At 43.5% G+C, this 22,859-nt stretch overlaps 1 protein-coding gene and 1 pseudogene across 2 annotated transcripts; one reads left to right on the top strand and one right to left on the bottom strand.

Moving 5' to 3' along the window:
- Positions 1-4,250: 4,250 nt before the first annotated feature.
- Positions 4,251-9,299, bottom strand: LOC118567186 (annotated as a pseudogene).
- Positions 9,300-11,826: 2,527 nt separating this feature from the next.
- LOC118567159 (retinoblastoma-binding protein 5) lies at positions 11,827-21,207 on the top strand. Of its 2 annotated transcripts, none has more exons than XM_036151607.1 (14): positions 11,827-11,985; positions 13,951-13,976; positions 14,064-14,236; positions 14,337-14,477; positions 15,112-15,274; positions 15,391-15,500; positions 15,594-15,713; positions 15,805-15,958; positions 16,040-16,111; positions 16,191-16,308; positions 16,392-16,461; positions 17,959-18,194; positions 18,417-18,659; positions 20,870-21,207. In XM_036151607.1, the coding sequence occupies exons 1-14, from the start codon at positions 11,967-11,969 to the stop codon at positions 20,920-20,922; spliced, it is 1,698 nt and encodes a 565-aa protein (XP_036007500.1). In that variant the 5' UTR covers positions 11,827-11,966; the 3' UTR covers positions 20,923-21,207. The 2 variants fall into 2 exon arrangements, with proteins under 2 accessions (XP_036007500.1, XP_036007501.1); XM_036151608.1 differs by having other exon boundaries at positions 11,828-11,985; positions 18,417-18,494; positions 20,870-21,206.
- The last annotated feature ends 1,652 nt before the right edge of the window (positions 21,208-22,859 follow it).

Raw genomic sequence — 22,859 nt, 5'->3', positions numbered from 1 at the left:
ATCTGATGGAATCTGACTTTGAAAAGAACCTGATTGTGAACTGCAGCTATATGAAACAAATAGCAGTTTCATTACACTGTAATGTGTAGATATCAATTACCAACACTTGTTTAGTGTTTGATTTTCTGACAAGACGTCTGGTCTACTTTCTAAATGGCTGAATGTAAAACTTACTAATCAGCTGCAATCTGAACAAACTGGTCAAAGACTAATCTAAATTATCTTCGACCCGCTGGATGGCTAAATTTATCACAAGCATTTCTACTCTAAAGATTCATCCAATACCCTTTTCTCTACTGATTTTATATATTTATATATATAAATATTCAATTAAATTTTATTTATATAGCGCCAAATCATGAAACATGTCATCTCAAGGCACTTTACAAAGTCAAATTCAATCATATTATACTGGGTTAGATTATACAGATTGGTCAAAAATGTCCTATATAAGGAAACCAGTTGATTGCATCAAAGTCCCGACAAGCAGCATTCACTCCTGGAGAACCGTAGAGCCACAGGGAGAGTCGTCTGCATTGTCCATGGCTTTGCAGCAATCCCTCATACTGAGCAAGCATTAAGCGACAGTGGAAAGAAAAACTCCCCATTAGCGGAAGGAAAACCTCCGGCAGAACCGGCTCAGTATGAACGGTCATCTGCCTCGACCGACTAGGGTTACAGAAGACAGAGCAGAGACACAACAAGAGAGACAAAAGGCACAGAAGCACACATTTGATCTAGTAATCTGTTCTCTACATTAGATGATAGTAGCGGGTGAGCCGTCTTCTCTCTGATGATGTCACAGTTAACAGAACGCCAGACCAGGTGTACCTACTATGAAGAAAAGAGAGAGAACAGAAAGTTAAAGCAGAAATGACGACACATAACGAATAATTGAAGAACAGTAGAACTCTATAGAGTGAGAAAATTAGATCCTGATGTCCTCCAGCAGCCTAAGCATAGCAGTAAAACTATAAAGTAGCTCAGAGTAACATGAGCCGCTCTAGTTATAAGCTTTGTCAAAAGGAAAGTTTTAAGATTAGTCTTAAAAATAAATGGGGTGTCTGCCTCATGGACCAAAACTGGGAGTTGGTTCCACAGGAGAGGAGCCTGATAGCTAAAGGATCTGCCTCCATTCTACTTTTAGAGACTCTAGGAACCACCAGCAGACCTGCAGTCTGAGAGCGAAGTGTGCTCTGTTAGGAACATACGGGGTAATCAGAGCTCTGATATATGATGGAGCTTGATTATTAGGGCTTTGTACGTTAGAAGAAGAATTTTAAATTCTATTCTTGATTTACAGGAAGCCAATGAAGGGAAGCTAAAATTGGAGAAATATGATCCTGCTTGTTGATTTTCATCAGAACTCTTCCGCAGCATTTTGGATCAGCTGAAGGCTTTGAACTGCATTTTGTGGACTTCCTGATAGTAAAGAATTACAATAGTCCAGCCTTGAAGTAACAAATGCATGGACCAGTTTTTCAGCATCACTACTGGACAGAATGTTTCGAATTTTGGCGATATTCCGGAGGTGAAAAAGGAAATTCTGGAAACCTGTTTAATATGGGATTTAAATGACATGTCTTGGTCAAAAATAACACCAAGATTTTTTCTTTTATTACCAGAGGCCAAGTTAATGCCATCCAGATTAAGTGATTGATTAAAAGTTTATTTTTTGAGGACTCTGGCCCAAAGATTACAACTTCGGTCTTGTCAGAATTTAGATGCAGAACATTTAAAGTCATCCAGCTTTTGATGTCATCAAGACATGACTGCAGTCGAAGTAATTGATTGGATTCATCAGGATTTATGGATAAATATAGCTGAGTATCATCAGCATAACAGTGGAAATTAATCCCATGCTGTCTGATAATTTTGCCGATCGGAAGCATATATATAGTAAATAGAATTGGTCCAAGGACTGAACCCTGAGATACTCCACAGGTGACCCTAGAGTTTGAAGAAGATTTATTATTAATATGAACAGGACAAGTATAGACACAAGTCCATTATCTGAGGCCATGAAATATCATTAGTGACCTTCACCAGAGCTGTTTCAGTGCTATTGAAGCTCTGAAGCCTGACTGAAACTCCTCAAGTAGGTCATTACTTTGTAAATGTTCACATAGTTAATTAGCAACTACTTACTCAAGAATTTTAGATAAGAAAAGAAGATTAGATATAGGTCTGTAATTTACTAACTCATCTTGATCAAGAGATGGTTTCTTAAGTAAAGGTTTAATAACAGCTACTTAAAAGCCTGTGGTACATATCCATTTACTAAGGATAGATTAATCATGTCTAAAATAGGACCACTGATCAAAGGGAATATGTCCTTAAACAACTTGTTTGGATTGGGTCTAACATACAGGTAGAAGGTTTAGATGAAGCTAGAATTTTAGATAGCTCAGAAAGCTCTACTGCTTTCTAAACAGTTCAGACACTGTGCAGGTTCTAAGATTCCTCCAATGCTGCCTCACTTACTGAGGACAAATTTTATTGATTTTAAACTGGTATAACAAGGTCTTTACAGGACGGGTCAGAGCAGACTCTACCTGCTGAGGAGGGTGAGGTCTTCTGCCCTGCAGGGGGCGCTCCTGAACACCTTATGACTCTGTGGTGGCTTCAGCTTCTTCTATGGCTTGTTTTGATGGAGCAGCTGTGAGAAAAAGGTTAAATGAGCTCATCAGTAAGGCCAGCGGTGTCCTAGGATGCCCACTGGACCAGGTGGTTGGAGACTAGATGACTCCAACCACCTGCAATACACACAGATATTTTGCACATAACATCACTGCTGTCAATGTCCACCTCCTCTGCTCTGCATAACTGCTGCATCCTAGGAGCACAAAGGAGCGTTAGTGCAGATCCTTCCTCCCAGCAGCTCTTAGACTTAGGACCTTCACCACTCAAAGTTATTTATATTCCTGCTGTTACAGTTTTTTCTGTAATCTGTTGCTGTTCTTTAAACTTGTGCATTTCCTACACTTGCAGGTCACCCCTCTCAGACGCACATTTGAGTATTTTTAAAACCTGTACAGGATTTTTCCATCCGTTTCCCTTACTTTCTTGCTGATAAATCTGCATTTCCCTGCTGTGAGGCAGCAAAAGCATCACTCCGTTCTCTTCTAAAGCCCAGACTTGAGTTGGAGCAGGATGCTGCACCGTTGGCGACTCAGTCAGCATGAAAAACTTTGCACCAGTCTGCAGGATTTCTATACTCCTCCTAAACCTCTTTGTCCCACTGCTTCTCACATCCACCAGTTAAACGAGCCCTCTTCAGTAGTGCCCTCTTCAGCTCGCCGCAGATGATCCTGAAGCTTGGACCTTCTCGGGCTGAAGCTGAAGCTTTCAGCTTGGAGTTCTTCAAGCACCAGAAAAAGGTAATTTCTGCTGCAATGTTCCCAGCAGCAGTTTTCTGGAGGCGAGCCTGCAGCTTTTCTTTGGAGGTAACCACTGGAAACATCTGCTCCCTCCGTAAAGCTCCTACTTGTCTGACTGAAGGAACTACTGCAGATGTTTCAGTGCTTCATCTCTGCTGATGAAGCCAATGATACATTATTAGGCCCGTTTACACTACATTTTTTAACCAAGCTGAGACCAGTCCGAGCTGGTGTTGTCTGTAACCGCTTATCCATGCAGGGTGTCCTGGGGTGGGGGGCCTTAAAGGCCGGAGACAAACTGGATGTTCTAGGACAAAAAAAAAACAACACCATTGAAAATCTTGTTTCATTGTAGATTTAAGGAAGGATTTGTCACAGCAATCACTCTGCACTCGTTTTTAAATCTGTTATTTTTCAGCCTCCAAATGAAAACTAGAACAGATCAACCAGAAAAAAAAAAAAAAAAAACAGAAACTGAGCTCACTCTTTACCTTCTAAACTACTTTATTGATATATTGGAAAAACAAAATAATAATACAAACATCTTTCACAAAGTTTAACAACAGCTGCATTGAAATGCTCGTGATTGTTTCCTGCGCCGCAGCAGAGGAAGGAACCGCTCAGCTTTCCTGGGTTGTTTCAACCAGAAAGACGCTGCAGAGGAACCCGGTTCTGACGGGTCCGGTGTCGTCAGCCTGTAGGTATTTCAGAGATGTTCCTGCATGCGGGGGGGGGGGGGCCTCAGGGCTCCTCAGCAACAAACAGCGTGATCCCTCAACACAAACAGGTTGCAATAATACTTCACACACTGAGAACAACCAGGAACAAGAATCAGCATCTGAAGACGGAAAGGTGTCAGCGGACGTCTGCGGTCGGGGAGCAGAAAGTGGGCGTGGCCTCAGGCGGGTCTGTAAACTAGAGTTCATCGTGACGTCGCCACGGAGCAGACGAGCAGGACGCGTCCGGGTTGGTGTAGTAGTACTAAGAGCTGCGCAGTCTTTAAAGTCTGGGAGTTATGGTGACCGTGGGGGGTGGGAAGGCACTGTGGCGTCTGATTGGTCGAGATCAGCGGGCCGCCTCTCTCGGTTGGCTCAGGGCGGGGCGAATCCGTCACTTTCAATCCTTTGGTCCTCGCCTCCTCCTCCTCACTCCGCCTTGTCTTTCCTCTTGGCGGTGAACGGCACCTTGCTGGCGACCGTGGAGCCCACGCTGGAGACGCCGCCGGCCACGGCCGACACGCCGCCCTTCACCAGCCCACGCCATCGACGGCACCGTGGTCACGGCCGACTTGGTGATCTCCAGGCTCTTCCCCCCACCCCGCCCACCCAGGCCACTCCGCCCACCGCGGCGCCGACCACGCCCTTGGTGACTTGAAGAGGCCGCCGGTGACCCGCCACACCATGCCGGGGGGAGCGACGGCGTGGTCCTTACCGGGCTCTGGAACACACGTCACACACAGAGTTCGTCTTTTAGAATCAAATGTCCTGAAGGTCGTTGATTTCACCGACCAAATCTTTCTTTAAAATGTTATTTTTAGATCAAATAATGTTTTGTTTAACTCAGGATTTGCATCGTGAATGGATTGAAACACCAATGTTTCTGAATTAGTGAAGCTAATTTAACATCATTCCATATTTAAAGGTGAACTTTGGTTCTTTAACTCAGATCTGCAGTGAACCAGGATTTACTGAATCATTCTGATGATCAAACATTTTAATGTTGTCTTTTGTTTCTTTTGCATATAAATAGTTCCTTAGCTTCTTTTTATTTTAATTTTGCTCAGTAGTTTAGTTAACTTTCACTAGCCTAGTAGAGAGGATTTACTGATTGAAATATTGTGTTAATTCAGATAAACAGCATTACATAGTGATGTTCATTTTTTTCTGTTATTAAATTCTTGAAACTTGAACAGAAGTTGTCACTCCTTTATTCTATGTGTGTGCAGGTTTTGCTGTTAAAAGATCGCTAGTGCTCAAATCATCCCTTTCAACCGTTGTCTTGATATCAGCTTAACAACAGCTGATTATCACCAGACAATACTTAACAAAGTTATTTATAAAACATTAAATAACTTTAAAACGTGCATAATGGCACAACAATGGAAAGGGTAAATTAAATTAAATACATTTTGCTGAGAGGCCATCAGACCTGTTTTATTGTGATTAGCAGTGACTATAATTTATGACATTAAAGTCATATAAGCTGATGAGAGCAGCTTCCTCAGGAGGCTGAGGCGCCATGGTGACCCAGAGGCGTCTGAACCGCTCCAAGTGTTTCTGAAATAGCAGCAGCAACATGTGAGCCCAGATTGCACCGTATTCCCCGCTGACGCTCCAGCATTTAGACCCGTCCCTCGCCGCGGCGCTTACCCTCTGGAGGCTGGCCGTCAGCGGGTTCTGCTTCGTCCGAGGACAGGCTGGTCCCGGGCTGCGGCTCCACGTTCACGCTGTTCACATCCTGGATAAAAAACAAACCAGGAAGACTGAGCGTAAAAAAAAAAAAACAGACGAATGTCACCTGCCGACAAACTGGAGACAAAACTACCTGCATGATTTAATCTAATCACCAGAAACACAGAATAACGTTTCAGGTTTGTTACAAAACACACTTCTGTGGTTTTAGCCACAGGAGAAGAAAAGCACATTTACATGTTTGCATGTATGGAGTTAAAGAAAAATAAAATAAAATGTGTGGCACTAGTAATGTTTATATGGAATAGATAAAAAGCTGCTTTGCTGAGTGAATATGTCAGTTATGCCTGATTACTAATAATCATGTTAGATTTTATACAGAAAAATCAACCTAAAGTAAAATGTGAATTTCAGTTTTGGGCGACAGATGTTTAATTTCATTATCTTTTGTTTTGTATATTTTGATGCTTATTGTGTAGTTGATGATTTTAATTTAAGGTCTTAGTAAACGTATTGCTTTGGTAAAGGCAGCCAATAAGATTCTTCTTTCTGCTCCCTTTCATTCAGGACTTTAGAATGTTTGTTTTTATGTTTGTTTTGTTTTAACACAATTAAATAAAGACTTTAAATTACAAATATTAATTAATTCTGACGTAATCAGGCAGACTTTAGCATCCCTGTGCGGGCGCCCAGTCGACCACTTTATCAAACAAGCTGCTTTAATCTAAGACCGCGGCTCAAATTTGCTGAATTTAAAACAAACTTTGTGCAGCTGGAGAGTGGAAGACGTTGCACAGCGTAAGCAGAGACCGCTCAGACTTCTCTTCAACTCCTCCTCACCCTGAGTAGTAGTAGGGATGATGATGATGATGAATGGACGCAGGTTTCTGCCTCCATACAGAATATTTTTACATGGATCACAGACCCAGAATTTCTTTATTTTCTATATTTAAACATTTTCATCAGCAAAGAAACCCCACGGACCAGAAGAATTATATTAGTTTCTCCCTGAAATGATCTTTAAAACGCATTAAACAGAGGATGTGTGTCTGAAATCTGAACAATGTCCGCCACAGAAACAGATCAGGGTTTTCCAGACCGGTACCGATTTTTGGTTTTCATTGAGCTCTGAGCTGCTGAGATTAAACAAATCTGATTTTTTTTTTTTTTTTTTTTTTTTACTTCTGCAGGTTTTTTCTTTTTATTCCAACTGAATATTTAGATAATCCCATGTACTAGATGCACCTGAATGCACCAATGAAAAAAAATGGGGTGATAATATGGTCTGTTGTGTGCCTGTAAATTAGGGCTGGATGACATGAAAAAAATAAGGATATCGATAAAACAGAAATATTGATCTATAATTGATAATTATCACAAATTCAAAACATATTTAAGTGCAGCCCTGGCCATTTATATGCTGTTGCTTGAGCAACCTATTTTTAGATACAGAACACACAAACACTGAATTCACACTCAACACCCTTTATTCAACCAATCTTTTTACTAAAACTGCAAGTTTAAAAAAAAAGAAACACGTGCTCTCTGAACTCTTGAAGGGGGCGGGGGCTTCCTGGGTCTGCATTGTGATTGGTTGGGAGGATGTAATATTAACCTACATGGCTAAAATGCATAAGGAATGAAAACATATTCTACTGATCGATATTTATCGTTACTGAATTATCGTCCAGCTCTACTGTAAATGTTATTGTTCTTCCTGAGGCGGCCGTCAGTCTCAGAATCACGTCTCCACGGTATCATGGTACCACATGGTGATGATACAGATTCCTGATGAAGGGGCAGCGGTTGGTAAAGCTCCTTCGGGTCAGAGGGACGCCTCAGGACGGGTACCGGCGTTGTCCCGTCCACTGTGGAGCGTTCTGGTCCGGTTGGCTGCTGCTGGCAGCCGAGGTTTCTCCAGAACCACTGACGTTTACATGCAGCTCGACGTTGTTCCGGTTAAATAATTAATTTCACTCCAGCGTGAGCTATGGACCTTGCTGCTGTCTGCGTAAAGTTCTGGTTCGGTCCACCTTTTCTTTCTCCACCGTAGCTGCAGGAGAAACCTTTCAGTGACGGCTGGGGGTTCCTCTCTGCTTTACTGCTGTCCTACAGAACATTGCATTGAGCTCCTGGGTCCACACAAACGTTCTGGTTCTGTTCTACGTTCTTAAAAGGCCCGCCTGGGGAACTGCATTGCAAACAAGCCATAGCTATAACGTTTAAGTGTTCAGTCTTTAAACTTTGAGGCCTGTCCCCACGGTGGAAAACAACGCTGCATTTGTTCCCGACAGCTGCTGCTCAGAACCAATAGGTGTTCTGTTCCACCGACTGTAGCCTTATCAGGCGGTTACTGGAGCAGCCGACAGTAAAAATGCTTCACCAGCACTAGGGGGTCAGACTAGCTGACATGTCGGATCCGTGGGGATCCATTTGGTTCCGCCATCGAGCTCCAGCGGCCCACACCTCTGATGCGGACCGGGCCGGTCTTCCTGACTGCCTGTTAGCTCACCCGTTACGAAACTGTGGATCTTGGCATGAAGGCCCGGTAGGATTGGGACAGACTGTGGGCTCCTGGTGCTGAATGTTCTATCTGTGCCGATCCTTACGGAGGAAAACGCAGAGATCTGCTCGCCTGCAGCTGAATCAAACACACATTTCACTGCTGGAGCACAGAGTCGTGCTTAAACCTGTAATTATCCAACAGATTTTTAGCTCGGTCTGAACCCGAATGCGTCGCTTCGGCTGCTTTTTATCGTCATATTTAATAAATGCTGCACATTAACCAGGTTTCTAAACCCTTAAAGCTGCTGGGGGTTTAAATTAGACGTATTTTTGGCTGTTTGGTGGGAGGTAAACGCTCTAAAACCTCCATCTTGGAGCCATGACACTATGATGTTAATGTTTTCAACATTTTACTGAAGCCAGGGCCTCATTCAGCTCCCTGCTGCTGAAGAACGAACCAGGCTCTGAATCTGAAATGTGACTCAGATGATGATGGGTTTTTATTTTTAGGTTATTTAACCTGAACACAAACATCCATCTAGCTCCTGCTGCAGGTTTCCCAGGTTCAGGTGAAAGCTGCTGTTATTCAGACAGTTAGAATAAAAACAAACGCAGCAGAAGTTGCAGGAGGCGCTGGTGTTTTTTTTAAAGGACCTGGACAGTGAAGCAAGCTGGAACTGCGTCCATGCTCCACATCATCACCAGGACGTGAGCGTGGAGGTGAGCTGAACACCTGGAGCATGCTCAGACACATCCTTACCTTCACCATGGTTCCTGCTGCTTCTCGCTGAGACACAGCCGGGCCTGGGACGCTGCTTCCTGGGTTCAGCCTGCAGCCTTCCGTCCTCCTCAACAACTTCTGCGGACTTTCTGCAGAGCTGCGGCTCTCTTCTCCTCTGCGCTGCTTCTGCCGACGTGGCGCCTTCACCGAGCACACGCACACGCTGACGAGCACGAGCACCGCTGTCACAGCGCGTCTGAACAGGCCGCGCACTTCCGGTAAAGGCCTTCAGAGTAAAAGTCTTCACTTTGTCAAGCCAGGCTGTCATGGGTCGAGAGGTGGAGAACATCATGTCCATCACAAAGACACAGGCCAGGCAGCCATGTACGCACTAGACCAATTAACTGGTCAAGGTTAATTGGTTAATTGTAATAGGTTGACCATAACAGCCATGACCAGAGTGCTGCAATGTTTACAGTCTAAAGAGCCATTTTTCCTACAGTTCACTTGAATTAAACTCGTTCAGAGCCCCAAATGTTGACTGGCCTTTTGAAAAAAAAAAAGACAAATTATAATTTATGATAAAGATCTACTGTAAGAAATATGTTGTCATCATCAAAGAAACGCCCTTTTTTGTCTATTTTGATTTTTTTTTTAAAGAGGACGGTTTGGATGTTGATATTTGTGGATAATGGTGTAAAAAAAATCATAGTTTCCATCTATCTATCTATCTATCTATCTATCTATCTATCTATCTATCTATCTATCTATCTATCTATATATATATATATATATATATATATATATATATATATATATATATATATATATATATACTCAAATATTCAAAGAGTCTTTATTATCACGGCGTGTTACCGTGGTAAATTTTCTTTTTAGCTACTCCGGCTAAGAGTACAAATAAAAAAGACAAACAAGCACACAGGCAATGCACAAGGGTTGTAATGTTGTTTTTTGTTTTTGTTTTTTTCCCCTCATTATAGCATTCAAAAGATTAGAAAATAAAAAGATGAAGATTCAAAAGTTTGTATGAACTAATTCATGAGTCACAGATAATGAGGAAAAATGTGCTTATTGTGCAATGATGATCTGAGTGTTTATTTACAGAAATGTGCGTTTAGATATTTAGAGATAATATTGGGCAGTAGGTAGCAGTGGAGATGCGTCTGGTCCTTCTGTGGACTCATTCTGCATGAACTGAGTCTAGATCCTGCAGAGGGCATCCCATAATCCCCTGCTCTGTCCTCACCACCCATGCTAGGTCCTTCCTCTCCTGGACTGTGCAGCTCCCGTACCACACACTTATGCTGAGACATAAAACTCTCTCTATCGTAGCTCTGTAGAAGTTCTTTAGCAGCTTAGTGGGAAGTCCAGACCTTTTCAGCTTCCTGAGGAAGAGGAGCTGTTGATGGGCCGTCTTCACCAGGTGTTCACAGTCCAGGAGAGGTCAGAGGAGACGTGAATGTCCTACTACTGATCGTCAAAATCAAAATCGTAGCATCTCAAGAAACATTACTTCATCCACCATATAATTAATAAATATATATGTGGATGTTTTTTTTTTTGCCATCTGTTTGGCTTCCATAGTTTGATTATTTTAAATGGACAGTAGAATTACTATCATTTTTCACAAGTCAGTCTGAATTGAACTTTTATTGTGAAAACAGGAAGCTGGGCGTGGTGCTCGCTGACGCTGCAGCTCCGGATGCTGCCCCGGATCCTGCATCATCAGCACAGCTGCTGTTTCTACTGCCTCATGTAGTCTCTGAGTAGCTAAAAAGTCTCATTGGTACCTGCTTAGTTGTTGTCAATAAGTTCAAAATTAAACATGCACTGTAACGTCTGATGGAAATATAGACAGCACTAAAACCATAAAGTTGAAGATGACGAAGGTGAAAGGGTCAAGGTTCATGAAAAACATTGTGATTTGGCAGTAGGTATTTTTTCTGAATCACCTGTGTGATTCAGAGCTGTAAACTGCTGATGGCAAGATACATTTATTAATTGATTTATATAATTGTATTCAAAGAAACATTGACTCAATCATATGTTGTCCATCTGAAGTTGTAGATTTAGAATCTAGTAAGTATAATAAATCTTCTATCATGCCCTGATAAAAGAAACTCACAGTTTCAAATGGGTTAAAGGCTTTTACTGTGATTATTTTGAATATAACAGTGATATAAAAGTGGATGTTTGTGTGATATAAAAGGTACATTAATGGCAAATATTTTATTGTTTCTATCATATTTAAGTAAAAACTAAGCCTAAAAATAAGTATGCGGACAAAAGTGTGACAATTAATTGGATTATTTCATGGAGACCTGATCCCACACATCGTGACTTTTGGCACAGGAGTTAGTGAGGCTTGCAGATGTCCTGGTTATTGAAACTGTTCTGAAATTAATTGGGTTAAATAATCAGATGCTTGAGTTTATTTGGCAAACTGCAGTGAAAGTATAAGCCATTTCACGGTGCATGACTGACCAGGATATAAGCCATGAACTATTTACACACGGTTATAACATCTAAGGCTTCAGTTATGAAGTATATTCAGGTTATATTGTGTGAATTTTGCATTTTATTCAATTAGTTGTGTTTTTAATAAATAACACATTCAAATAATTATGGATATTTATGGCATATAATGGAATTTAATTTGTTTGATTGGTAGTTTTGTGATTTTTATTTCATTGACACCCGTAAATAATTGTTTTATTCATATTTTACTTTGAGGCGTTTAACTCGACACAAGCGATCCTTGAATCGGGATCATTTAGTTCAGGCGCCTGCTCGGTCGCTATGTTTGGGGTCCTCAGTGGCGCCACTCTCTGGGCAGTTGCAGCAAATGTTAACAAAAACGAGTAGAATTGACTGAAATATTGTAAGAAATCGGGCTTTAGGGGGCTGTGGATCCTTGGAAACCCAGCGATGAATCTAGAGCTGCTCGGTAATTATGAGAAGAGGCTTTTGTTGTGTTTCTACGGCGCAGTTTTGCTGCGGCGCTCCGCTCTTGTTGTGGTTAGCATCGTCTGTTAGCCAAGGATGCTAACAGCTAAGATAAGAATGAAATTAAAATTATAAACAGTTAAGATTGTTTACTCACGTTTAGCTGTTTAGACTCAACGGGTGAATTGGCAACAATCTGATGAATATTTACATATTATAATTTTTTGTATTATTATTATTTTTATGGAAGCATAAAACTGTCAGCTAGCCACATTTAGCATCCATACATTGTTCGGTTATATTAAATCTACTGACACCTTTGTAACAGTGAGGATATATGCCGCCAGCTGACTATATAATAATCAAACTGTTTAAAACTGGACGTATCTCCAGGATAAAAACATCAATGTCAAATGGAGCCAAAGCATTTGACTTATTAAAGAACAAGGCAAATGTAGTTTGTTTACCACCTTTCATACAAAAGGGGATTTCAAGTGTTCATGTAAGAAAAATGTTATCAAACGAAAACCGTTAAAAGTAAACAATGAAGTAAAATTAATGTGTAAAAAGAAACTCAGAAAATGATTAGACAAAATAACTGACATCACTCAAAAGTGTCTGCAGGGAAATTATCAATTGCCCTCTGGCAGCAAAGAAGACACCTTTACAGCAATCTGCCAAAAATAAAAGCCTGCATCGATGTTTCTGGGTGTCTTTTTGACAGAATGCCTTTGGTTAAACGGCGTGCTTAAGAAGCTTGAAGGCTTTAGTCACAGATTTTAACACACATACTAAAATTCTGAGTATAATTAGGTTGATTGCATGTTTTCTGCAGTTTTAACCTCATTTATTGTTGGCCTTTAACTTTGTTAACATATATTGGACCAAAAACAATTTCTTGTTCATTTTTGGCCATAACAATAATAATAATAATAATAATAATAATAATAATAATAATAATAATAACAATAATAATGTAATGTCAGAAAAGTGCAAATAGAAGCACAAATAAGCGCAGTTTAATAACAGCATTGTTAATAGTAAAATAAGTAGAAAGCTGTGAAGAAATTATATGGAGAATGGGAAAACTACACAGTACTGATTAGACAAAAAAGACAATTCTTAAGTATATAAGAAGTTCTAATCTTGTAACTTTGTGTATTCTGCGGAATATGGTCATTTTTATCATCAGTATTCAGCCTGCTGCAGAAGCCCACGCCTGAAACAGATTATAGTTCCCCAAATGTTAAAGATCAAAGGAGCATATATGAAAAGGCGAGGAGGGAATCGTGGATTCATTGCAACTGAGATGTTTGTTGCATTATTTACTAATATTGTTGCAATGTCAAGGTTTTCTAAAAGCGGGCAACTTTAACGTAACGTCAACTTTTTAAACAAGAAGTGGTTTAAACAATTAATGGATCAGAAACGTCCTTTAGGTGTCGGTAAAATGTTTAAAGTGGGTTTGCTCCACATGGAAGGGAAGAGAGCTGCAGCAGTGAGATAAACTAGTTTATTATTTGCTTATAATCATATTTTTTTGTTTTGTTTTACCAGAAACTTTCAGGAATCTCACCGTAGCATTAGGTTCTGGTCAAACTTGTTGGTTGGTTGCACTTTATGTTCAACAAGTATTGATGTCCAACTCAATTAAAAGCTGTTCTCATGAATATTAATATTTTGGTTAATAAAAACAGTTAAATTTCTTGTTTTAAACGGTCCTTGTTTACAAACATCTTTATCTAGCGGCCATTTTTGCTGCTCGTGGTTAACGCAGAGATTAAATCGTAGTTTAGATTTTTGGCAAAGTGTCACTAGGGGAAACCCTGCTGTCGTTTTCTCTGAACGTTTCAGTGTCTGACACGCTGGAGTTCTCTTCCTGCTGCGTCTCTGTTAATACTTGTTGCTGCTTTGATGACATTAATGTTTAATCTGTTTGTGTTTTTTTTTTTTTTTTTTTTTGCAGAATCGTTCGGGCAGAACTACCCAGAGGTAAGCGGCCGTGTTTTGATGCTACTTTGACTTCCTGGTTCCCTGTAGCTCCTGGTTTTGATGCCCTGCTGCTACCTTTGTGTTCAGGAGGCAGATGGCACCCTGGACTGCATCAGCATGGCCCTCACCTGCACCTTTAACCGCTGGGGCACCCTGCTGGCTGTCGGCTGCAACGACGGCCGCATCGTCATCTGGGACTTCCTCACGCGGGGAATCGCCAAGATCATCAGCGCTCACATCCACCCCGTCTGCTCCCTGTGGTGAGAAGCAGCCGCTCAGGCTCGTAAACGTTGCTGTGCCGTTGCCTCGCCTGGTCTTAACCCCCCCCCCCCCCCCCCCCCGCGTGTGTGTTCGGTCCAGCTGGAGTCGGGACGGTCACAAGCTGGTGAGCGCCTCGACGGACAACATCGTCTCCCAGTGGGACGTCCTGACCGGAGACTGTGACCAGAGGTTCCGCTTTCCCTCCCCCATCCTCAAGCTGCAGTATCATCCGAGGGACACGTGAGTTTCTGGACGCTTTGCTCAGTCTGCGTTAGGATTTAATATTTTTCCCGAAAATGATATGTATCAAATCCCGGGAAATAGCTGTTTTTTGTAGTTATGCCTCTGGTGCGCTCTGAGGTGCGTCCTCCGCAGATGGGAGGGCTCAGACACACACACGCGCGCGCGTATGTCCATATATATGTCCATCTCTCTTAAGTGCTGATCCGAGACATTTTGCCATACTATTAAACGTAAATCCATCAAAAGCTGCCATCTCCGCTAGTATTTCACCTAGTGACTTGCTAGCTTTGCTAAAGTAGCCATCTAGCGTTTTCAGACGTTTTGTTGATGGGCTTTCCTCAGGAACTTTACTACGATGAGATTCTAAATGTCTGCACAATCCACTTGTCGACCCCCCTGAACAATCCGGTCACACAACATGCACTTTGCGTTTTCATTTTCAACCTTTTTAAAATGCTCCTATACAAAGCTGGCAGTAGACATCCTCCTTAGGCAGTAGGCTACTGAATGCAACGTTACCGTAAGACAACAATAGACGCGCACTGGATTTTTTTTTTTACTTTCATTGCCCGTTTCCCGTCATAACATTTCCCGGGATTAAACCCTAGTGTGCGTCGGGTTTGTGTTTCAGAGACAAGGTGCTCGTCTGTCCCATGAAGTCGGCTCCGGTGCTGCTGACGCTGTCCGACTCTAAACACGTCGTCCTGCCGGTGGACGATGACTCGGATCTGAACGTGGTGGCGGCCTTCGACCGGCGGGGGGAATACATTTACACCGGCAACGCCAAAGGAAAGGTAAGGGGGGGGGGGGGGGCACCGGCTCCATGTTCTCTGGGGTGGGGGGGGGGGGGGGGGGGGGGGGGGATGTGAGGGCGTCAGAATCACCTGACCTTCTCTGTGTGGTGCTGCAGATTCTGGTGTTAAACACAAACACCCAGGAGCTGGTGGCGTCCTTCAGAGTGACGACCGGCACCAGCAACACCACCGCCATCAAATCCATCGAGTTTGCACGGAAGGGCAGGTGAGACGTGTCACGTTCTGAGGACATGATCGACGTGCAGGAAGCTGCTGCCGTTAAAAACCGATCGCTGACGCCTTCCTTTCCCCCCCACAGCTGCTTTCTGATAAACACAGCCGACCGGATCATCAGGGTGTACGACGGCAGGGAGATCCTGACCTGCGGCCGGGACGGCGAGCCAGAACCCATGCAGAAACTGCAGGATCTGGTCAACAGGTGCGTCAGGTCCCCCCCCCCCCCCAGCCTTTACCTGAGCTTCCGAGGGGCTGCTGGCTCCTGACAGGTTTCTAACGCTTCCTCTGCCCAGGACTCCGTGGAAGCGCTGCTGTTTCTCAGGCGACGGGGAGTACATCGTGGCCGGCTCGGCCCGGCAGCACGCCCTCTACATCTGGGAGAAGAGCATCGGGAACCTGGTGAAGATCCTGCACGGCACCAGAGGAGAGCTGCTGCTGGACGTGGCCGTAAGCACCTTAGAGGCTAGCAAGGCTTTCTGAATGCCGCTAATGAGCGTCTGTCAGTGACGCCCACCTGCTGTCTTCCAGTGGCACCCGGTCCGACCCATCATCGCCTCCATCTCCAGCGGAGTGGTTTCCATCTGGGCCCAGAACCAAGTGGTGGGTGGCGGTCACGAGCCGGTTTAGTCCCGGGGAGCCAATCAGCTGACGGCGTGTTTCCTGTTTGGGTTCTCTGCAGGAGAACTGGAGCGCCTTCGCTCCGGACTTCAAGGAGCTGGATGAGAACGTGGAGTACGAGGAGCGGGAGTCCGAGTTCGACATTGAGGACGAAGACAAAAGCGAGCCGGAGCAGACGGGTACCGAGACGGGTTCTGTTTTAGATTTTTAGTAGAGATGTGGCTTCTGGCGGCTCAGAGCTGAACCTTTGGTCGCGTTTCAGGCGCAGACGCCGCGGAGGACGAAGAGGTGGACGTGACCACCGTCGATCCTATAGTTGCTTTCTGCAGCAGGTAAACCATCTAAAGATGCGGGGCGGCATTTTATGTCGTAGACCAGAGCCCCTGATAGTGTAGCATGCATTAGATTTCAGCCCCCTTCACACTGATACCCTTAAATAAAACCCAGAGCAAACAGCTGCCTGGAGAAGTCCTCTGACTGATGATCAGAGTCCAACTCTGTGCTCTGCAAAAAGGGAACTAAAAGTTAAATTAGAGAAGCTAAATAAGACTATTTGCCAATGGAATAAGATTTTTGCACTTAAAATAGGAACAACTCATCTCCATCATCTTATTTCAAGTGCAGGATGTCTAATTATCTAATTTTAGGGGTAAAATTACTCATTCCTTATTTAGCTCTTAAAATCAAGGACAAATACACTAATTTCAAGACATTTTTACTTACTTTTAGTTCTCTTTTTGCAGTGTGTGTGGTTTAATCTGCATGAATGCAGCTGTTCTAAACACTAGTGACCAGAGAACATCATGAAGACCAAAGGAACTGAGAATCTGTCGACATCTGTGAGAGCTGCACAGATCTGAGGCCAGAAGACGGTCTTTGTTGAAGAGAAGCCGTTAGAAAACAGTTCATTACAAACCATGATGGAGACGCAGCTAACCTGGTAGAAGCTGCTAACTGTTAAAACGAAGCATGGTGGTGGCAGCGTCATGCTGTGGGCAGCTGGGTGGAGCTGAATCCAGGACCATCCTGGAGGAAAACCTGCTAGAGGCTGCAGACCTGAGAGTGGGTGGAGGTTCACCTTCCAGCAGGTGAACCAGCCTGAACCTGCAGCTGGAGATATTATGGGATGGCTTGGATCAAAGCAGAGTCATGGCCTAGTCAAAGTTCAGTCACAAGGCTTGAAGCTGGATGTTCCCACATGCTCTCTGTGCCGTTTGACTGAGTTTCTGCTGTTTTGCGTAAAACAAACATTTCCATCTGTAGATCTTCCACAAAGTTCTGAACCAGGAGTTTATTTTAGTGGAATATTTAAACGACTTATATTGTTACTGTGTTTGTAAAATGTTCAACATCAAAGTTTGTTTCAGATTAATTATAAACCATAGATAATTTTTATCCACTCATCAGTTAAAAAACACTTTGATTTTGTCACAATCACACAAAATCCTATTAAAGTTGATTTTAGGTTTATAATTTAGGCACCGGGTCTGACCACCAGGTCCAGTTATTCTGGGGCTAAATACTGATGGCAGGAAAATGATCACGATTTTGTGAAAACACTTCCTTAAAACTAGGTTTTGTTTAGTTTAAAGTTTTAGTAAAGCTTCTAAACTGGGAGAATCGGATGGTTTCAGTGTTTAATGTTTAAGCAGAATCATTTTCCCATCAACTTGAGACTCATTTTAACTGTTAGATTATAAATTATCTTCATGATTTGTGTTTTTATTTTCTGTTTGATAAGACCATAGAGATTCTGCTCTTGACTTTGAACCTTTTTATGTTTTTAATTCTTCCTAAACATGCCTGCCATCCTTGTGTTGTGTCTGCAGTGATGAAGAGCTGGAGGACAACCGGGCCCTGCTGTACCTGCCCATCGCCCCCGAGGTCGAAGACCCCGAGGAGAACCCCTTCGGTCCTCCGCCGGACGCCGCGGTCCAGCCCGGCGCCGCCGAGGAGGCGCTGGCCGGCGGGGATAAGAAGCAGAGGCAGCCCTCGTCTGAAGGAGGCCCGGCCAAGAAGAAGGCCCGCACTACCACCATTGAACTGCAGGGGGTGCCCAGTGACGGTACGACAGGACAGCAGATAGAAAGTTATCTGGTTCTGCTGCACGTCTGAAGCTAATGTGGAGATTTTTGCTTTTATTCTTGTTTTCTCAACAAGTTTCGACTTTAGCTGCTGAATGCATTAGCTGCTTCCCATTTAAAAGACTCTTTTTGTCCCAGAATCTCTTCAACTTAAAGTTCTGCCAGTGTTCTGAAGGTCGGACCTTTTTTATTTATCTTCTCAGAAGTGCACCCCCTACTGGGCGTGAAGGGGGACAGCAAATCAAAGAAGAAGACCGCAGGCCGGCCCAAAGGCTCCAAAGGTAAAGACAAAGACTTCTCCTTCAGGCCAAAGCCCTACAAGGGTGAACGGCCCTCCTTCCCCATGGGGCCCGAGGCCCTGAACAGCTCTGGCCCGGGAGGAGGAGTAGGAGGAGGAGGAGGAGAAGGAGGGATGAAGGTCAGGGCAGAGGGGGCCCTGGCTACAGGTAAGCCCACATCCGGCCCTGCTGTTGCTGCTGCTGAGTGTGGGAGCGCTGCTCGCCCTGCTGACCTGCTTAACAAACCCGGCCTGTTTCCAAAGCCCCCCCCCCTGTGTGCCGCTTCCACCCCCCCACCCCACCCTGAACCACCCAGCTCCCTGACAGAGAGCCGCCTGCTGCTGCAAAGCCACAGTCTGTTACTCTACGTCTCTACATGTGAGGATCTGAGACAGAGTAGCTGGACTACACTGCCCTGTTTCTAACATCAGGCCTAAATAAACGTAACTTTATATTTAATTAACTTACCAGGTTTATTGTTGCTAGCGCGTACTCCAGGCTGCCTTACATGAATGCACTTCTAGTTTAGACATTACAGTCAGGCAGTCTGGTAGACAGCTCAGGGGTCCTCAGAATATCCATTGAGCGGAGCGGCTAGTCTTGCTTACACATTTTAACAGGTTTATGAGCGCATTGTTCCACATAGAATCAGTCAGTAAGCACAGATATAAGGCGCACCATCAATTGTAGAGAAGATTTAAGGATTTTAAGTGGGCCTTATAGTCCAGAAAATACGGTACTTCCTTTGAAGTGAACATTTCAGGAGCTTTCGATGCTCTGGCCTCGTCCCGTCTGAAGACGGGTCGAGCGTCTTCCCCTGGTCTTCCCCTGGTTCTCTGAGGAGAACCAGGGGAAGACCCAGAACTCCCTGGAGGCTCTATGCATCCCGTCTGGGCTGGGAACGCCTTAGGGTCGCCCAGAACGTTGCTGAGGGGACGGAGGTCTGGGGATAAGCGGGACTTGATGGAGACTGTCCCGATGGTTTTCTGCTGTTTCTATTTTATTTTTATCACCTTTTGGTTTTGTTGAGTTTTACTAAACAGTATTTTGGTTCAGCCTGATAAGTTAGAAACAGTTTTGTGATTGAAATCGTCAGCAGACTGTGGCTTTCTGCAGCCAAACCTCACAACTGCAGCCTCTCTCTGATCGAATCACCGTCGTTTAAAGCCGTTACCGTCGGCCTCGGGTCTGCAGAGTCATCCCGGCGCCGACAGGCTTTTCTCTGCGGCTTGTTTCCCTGCGGGCGAGCTGATTGGTCTAAATGAACTTCCTGCTTGGCCTTTGACCCTCCTGCTCCCACTCCCGCCTCGCTCCGCGGGCTTTCTGCGTGACACGAATGTTTATCTGCTGTGGTGCTGCTCGGGTTCTGTCTGCCGTCCTGTGTTGGTACTAATGTGAGCTTCTGTTCCAGCTTCTTTTTACTCAACAGGCGTAGTATCTGACGACAATTAACACAGTGTTGGTTAACCCCCCCCCCCCCCCCAGAAAAACATCCTTCCACAATAACGAAATCATAAATCAGCCGGGCAATACACGATACTGTGTGATTTCACAATAAATGAAAAGGGTTACCATATTTTATAAAACTTCTCAATCGAGCCTTTCAAGGCAAGTTTATTTATAAATTATTTTTAGCAACAAGTATTATTAGAGGGAAATATTACAAAAGACCCACTGTGGGTTAGAGAAGACAGAGCAGAGACACAGAAAGCACAGAAGCTCACATTGACCCAGGAGTACTTTCTATGTGAGATGGTAATAGAGGATGATCTGCCTCCCCTGATGATGTCACAGCTAACAGAACACCAGACCAGGTGTACCTTCTATGGAGAGAAAATGACAGAGAACAAAAAGTTAAAAGCTGAAATAACAAACAATGCAGATTGGAGAGCAGTAGGAGAACTCAGCAGAGTGAGAGAAATAGACCATGATGTCCTCCAGTAGCCTAAGCCTATAGCAGCATAACTATAGAGATAGCTCAGGGTAACATGAGCCACTCTAACTATAAGCTTTGTCAAAAAGAAAAGTTTTAACCCTAGTCTTAAAAGTAGACAGGGTGTCTGCCTCACGGACCAAAACTGGGAGTTGGTTCCACAGGAGAGGAGCCTGATAGCTAAAGGATCTGCCTCCCATTCTACTTTTAGAGACTCTAGCCACCAATGAGCAGGGTGCAGTTGAAATGCAACATATCTTGACATACAACTGAATGTCCCTGTGGTTTAATGGTGAGAAACATCTTAATTTGACATTTAACATGGATTAGAAACTCCTCGTTTCTATCAGTGGTGGATTATGTCCCTTTTGTTAAAGGGTGTAAACAAGAGTTGATTGAAGCAGCTTCTGCTCAGCGCCTCTGACGGTGCTTTGTTCTCCTGCAGGGACTCTGGTCTCACAGACGTTCAAGCAGCACAACATCGGAGGGATGGACTGACCGCCGCCTGGGCTGAATGTGTCCTGGAGCCCCGATAAACTCATACAGAGAGACACGAGCCGTCACGTTGTGTACAGAGTGTGAATGAGAAGCTTCTCAGTGGAGCAGACGGTTTCCAGATCTGATCAGCCTCACAGGAGACCTCGTGAACTTGGATCACCGACAGGAAGCATGAAGCAACGAGGTCGTCCAGCATTGATCCACTCGTCCGTCTGTCTCCGTAGGATTTGTCCTGTGTAGAAAACTTCATGTTCCTGTTTTTATACATATTAAAAATTGTGATTTATAATCAGTTGTGTTTTTTTTAAGGAGATAAACACTTTTAATAATTTGATATTTAGCTGTTTAAGTCCTACAGCTGAGACATAAACCCTGTTTGATCAATTTTTTATGTGTATTTTTAAGTATCTCAATAGAAAAGTCATGTTTCTCAAAACCTCTCCATCTTTCTCAGATATGCTAATACGCGGCCTCTACTTCCTGTTTGTTGCAGCTGCGCAAAACATCTGACAAAACTTGCATAGCCCGGTTAATTTGCTCCAAACCAGTGGATGGAAACGGCTAATTCACATTTTTCTTTTTTGCGAAGTTTTGAAAGATCGCTCAAAATTTGTGTGACAATTCAGTGGAAGCAAAACTTTAAACCGAGGTCTTCCCATCTGAACTTGACTTTTGGAGGTTTTTTGTGCCTGATCAAAATTAAAAAAAATACTACCAAAAACATGTACCTCTGTCCATACCTCAGGCTAAAAGCTGTGATGTATGCGACAGATAGAAAAAGCCAAAATCTTTGGTTTAGTCCCAAGTTTTATTTCCTTGGCCTCTGATCAGGTGGCTCCTGTAAACTGAAGCCGCTCAGCTTGAGGGTTTAGTCCTGCGGTCTCCAGCTGTGGTCTTTTAAATGCATCTCTGATAAAATTAAAGCAGAAAAGTGTAAGTTTTGACTTAAGTATCGGCTTGATTTGAGATATTACACGATTCTTCAGGTCAACATGCAGCACTTGGTGGGTATCGATGTTCCGTACGGGCTGCCCTCAAAAACACCTATGTAATATGAGTGAGTGGGTTGTGACCTAGAGTGGCACTAAAAGACAAGAGTTAGCCTTAAGTGCTTCTACTTTTCTCCTCAAGTCGAGATTTGTCATGGCCGAGGAAAACTACAGGCGTAGTTCCACCTACTTGTTTAAGCTTGCACAGCTCGGCTGATCTCAGTTGATGCTTGCACAGTTTTGACTCAAATAGTGGTACTCTCATCACCATCATAATGTCCGGTAGGGTTCCCATCAGTCTGGATTTTCCTGGTGTACTAAAGGATGGTGGACGGAGGCTGAATCATTTACTAGTCCCCAGCCTCCCCCCTCCTGCTTGGCATATAATCTGAGTGTGCTGGACTTTAGGGTGATTTTCCTAGTTTTGATAGGCCTCAGCCTCCTCCTTCTCTGGCTGATATCAGAGTAAAGATTCCTGTTCCTACTGTTCAGTTGGCCTGTCAGGAGCTCTCGTTCTCTGTTGGTACTAGTTCAGACTGATCTTTATAAGCCAGATTCACGAGCACATACGAGGAATTTGACTCTGGGTTGTGCAATGCTCATGATATGCCAAAGAAAATAAAACAAGAACGCAACTGTTAAGTTGTAAAAATCGAACAGCCTGCAGAATAGAGGACACATATGAACGTGCTATAAACAAGCAAACAGATGAGCAGAGTGCAAATTTTTACATACATCATACACATAAAAACATAAATTTCCACAGTGTGATGAGTGTTATGTATTTGAGTTAGGTAGATTTGTTAATACAGTGTATACAATATGAACATTATGATGCGCTGCAATAAAGAATAATTATTAAATAACAGATAAGTGGCTGAATAGAGAAACTTACAGGGTTATTTCACAGGCGTTTTCTGTTGTCAGCTGTTCATTAGAATGATGGAT

The sequence above is a fragment of the Fundulus heteroclitus genome, chromosome 20 (genome assembly GCF_011125445.2).
Source record: "Fundulus heteroclitus isolate FHET01 chromosome 20, MU-UCD_Fhet_4.1, whole genome shotgun sequence".
Taxonomy (NCBI): domain Eukaryota; kingdom Metazoa; phylum Chordata; class Actinopteri; order Cyprinodontiformes; family Fundulidae; genus Fundulus; species Fundulus heteroclitus.
The sequence above is the reverse complement of the archived record's forward strand: the minus strand, read 5'-3'. Positions and strand labels throughout refer to the sequence as shown.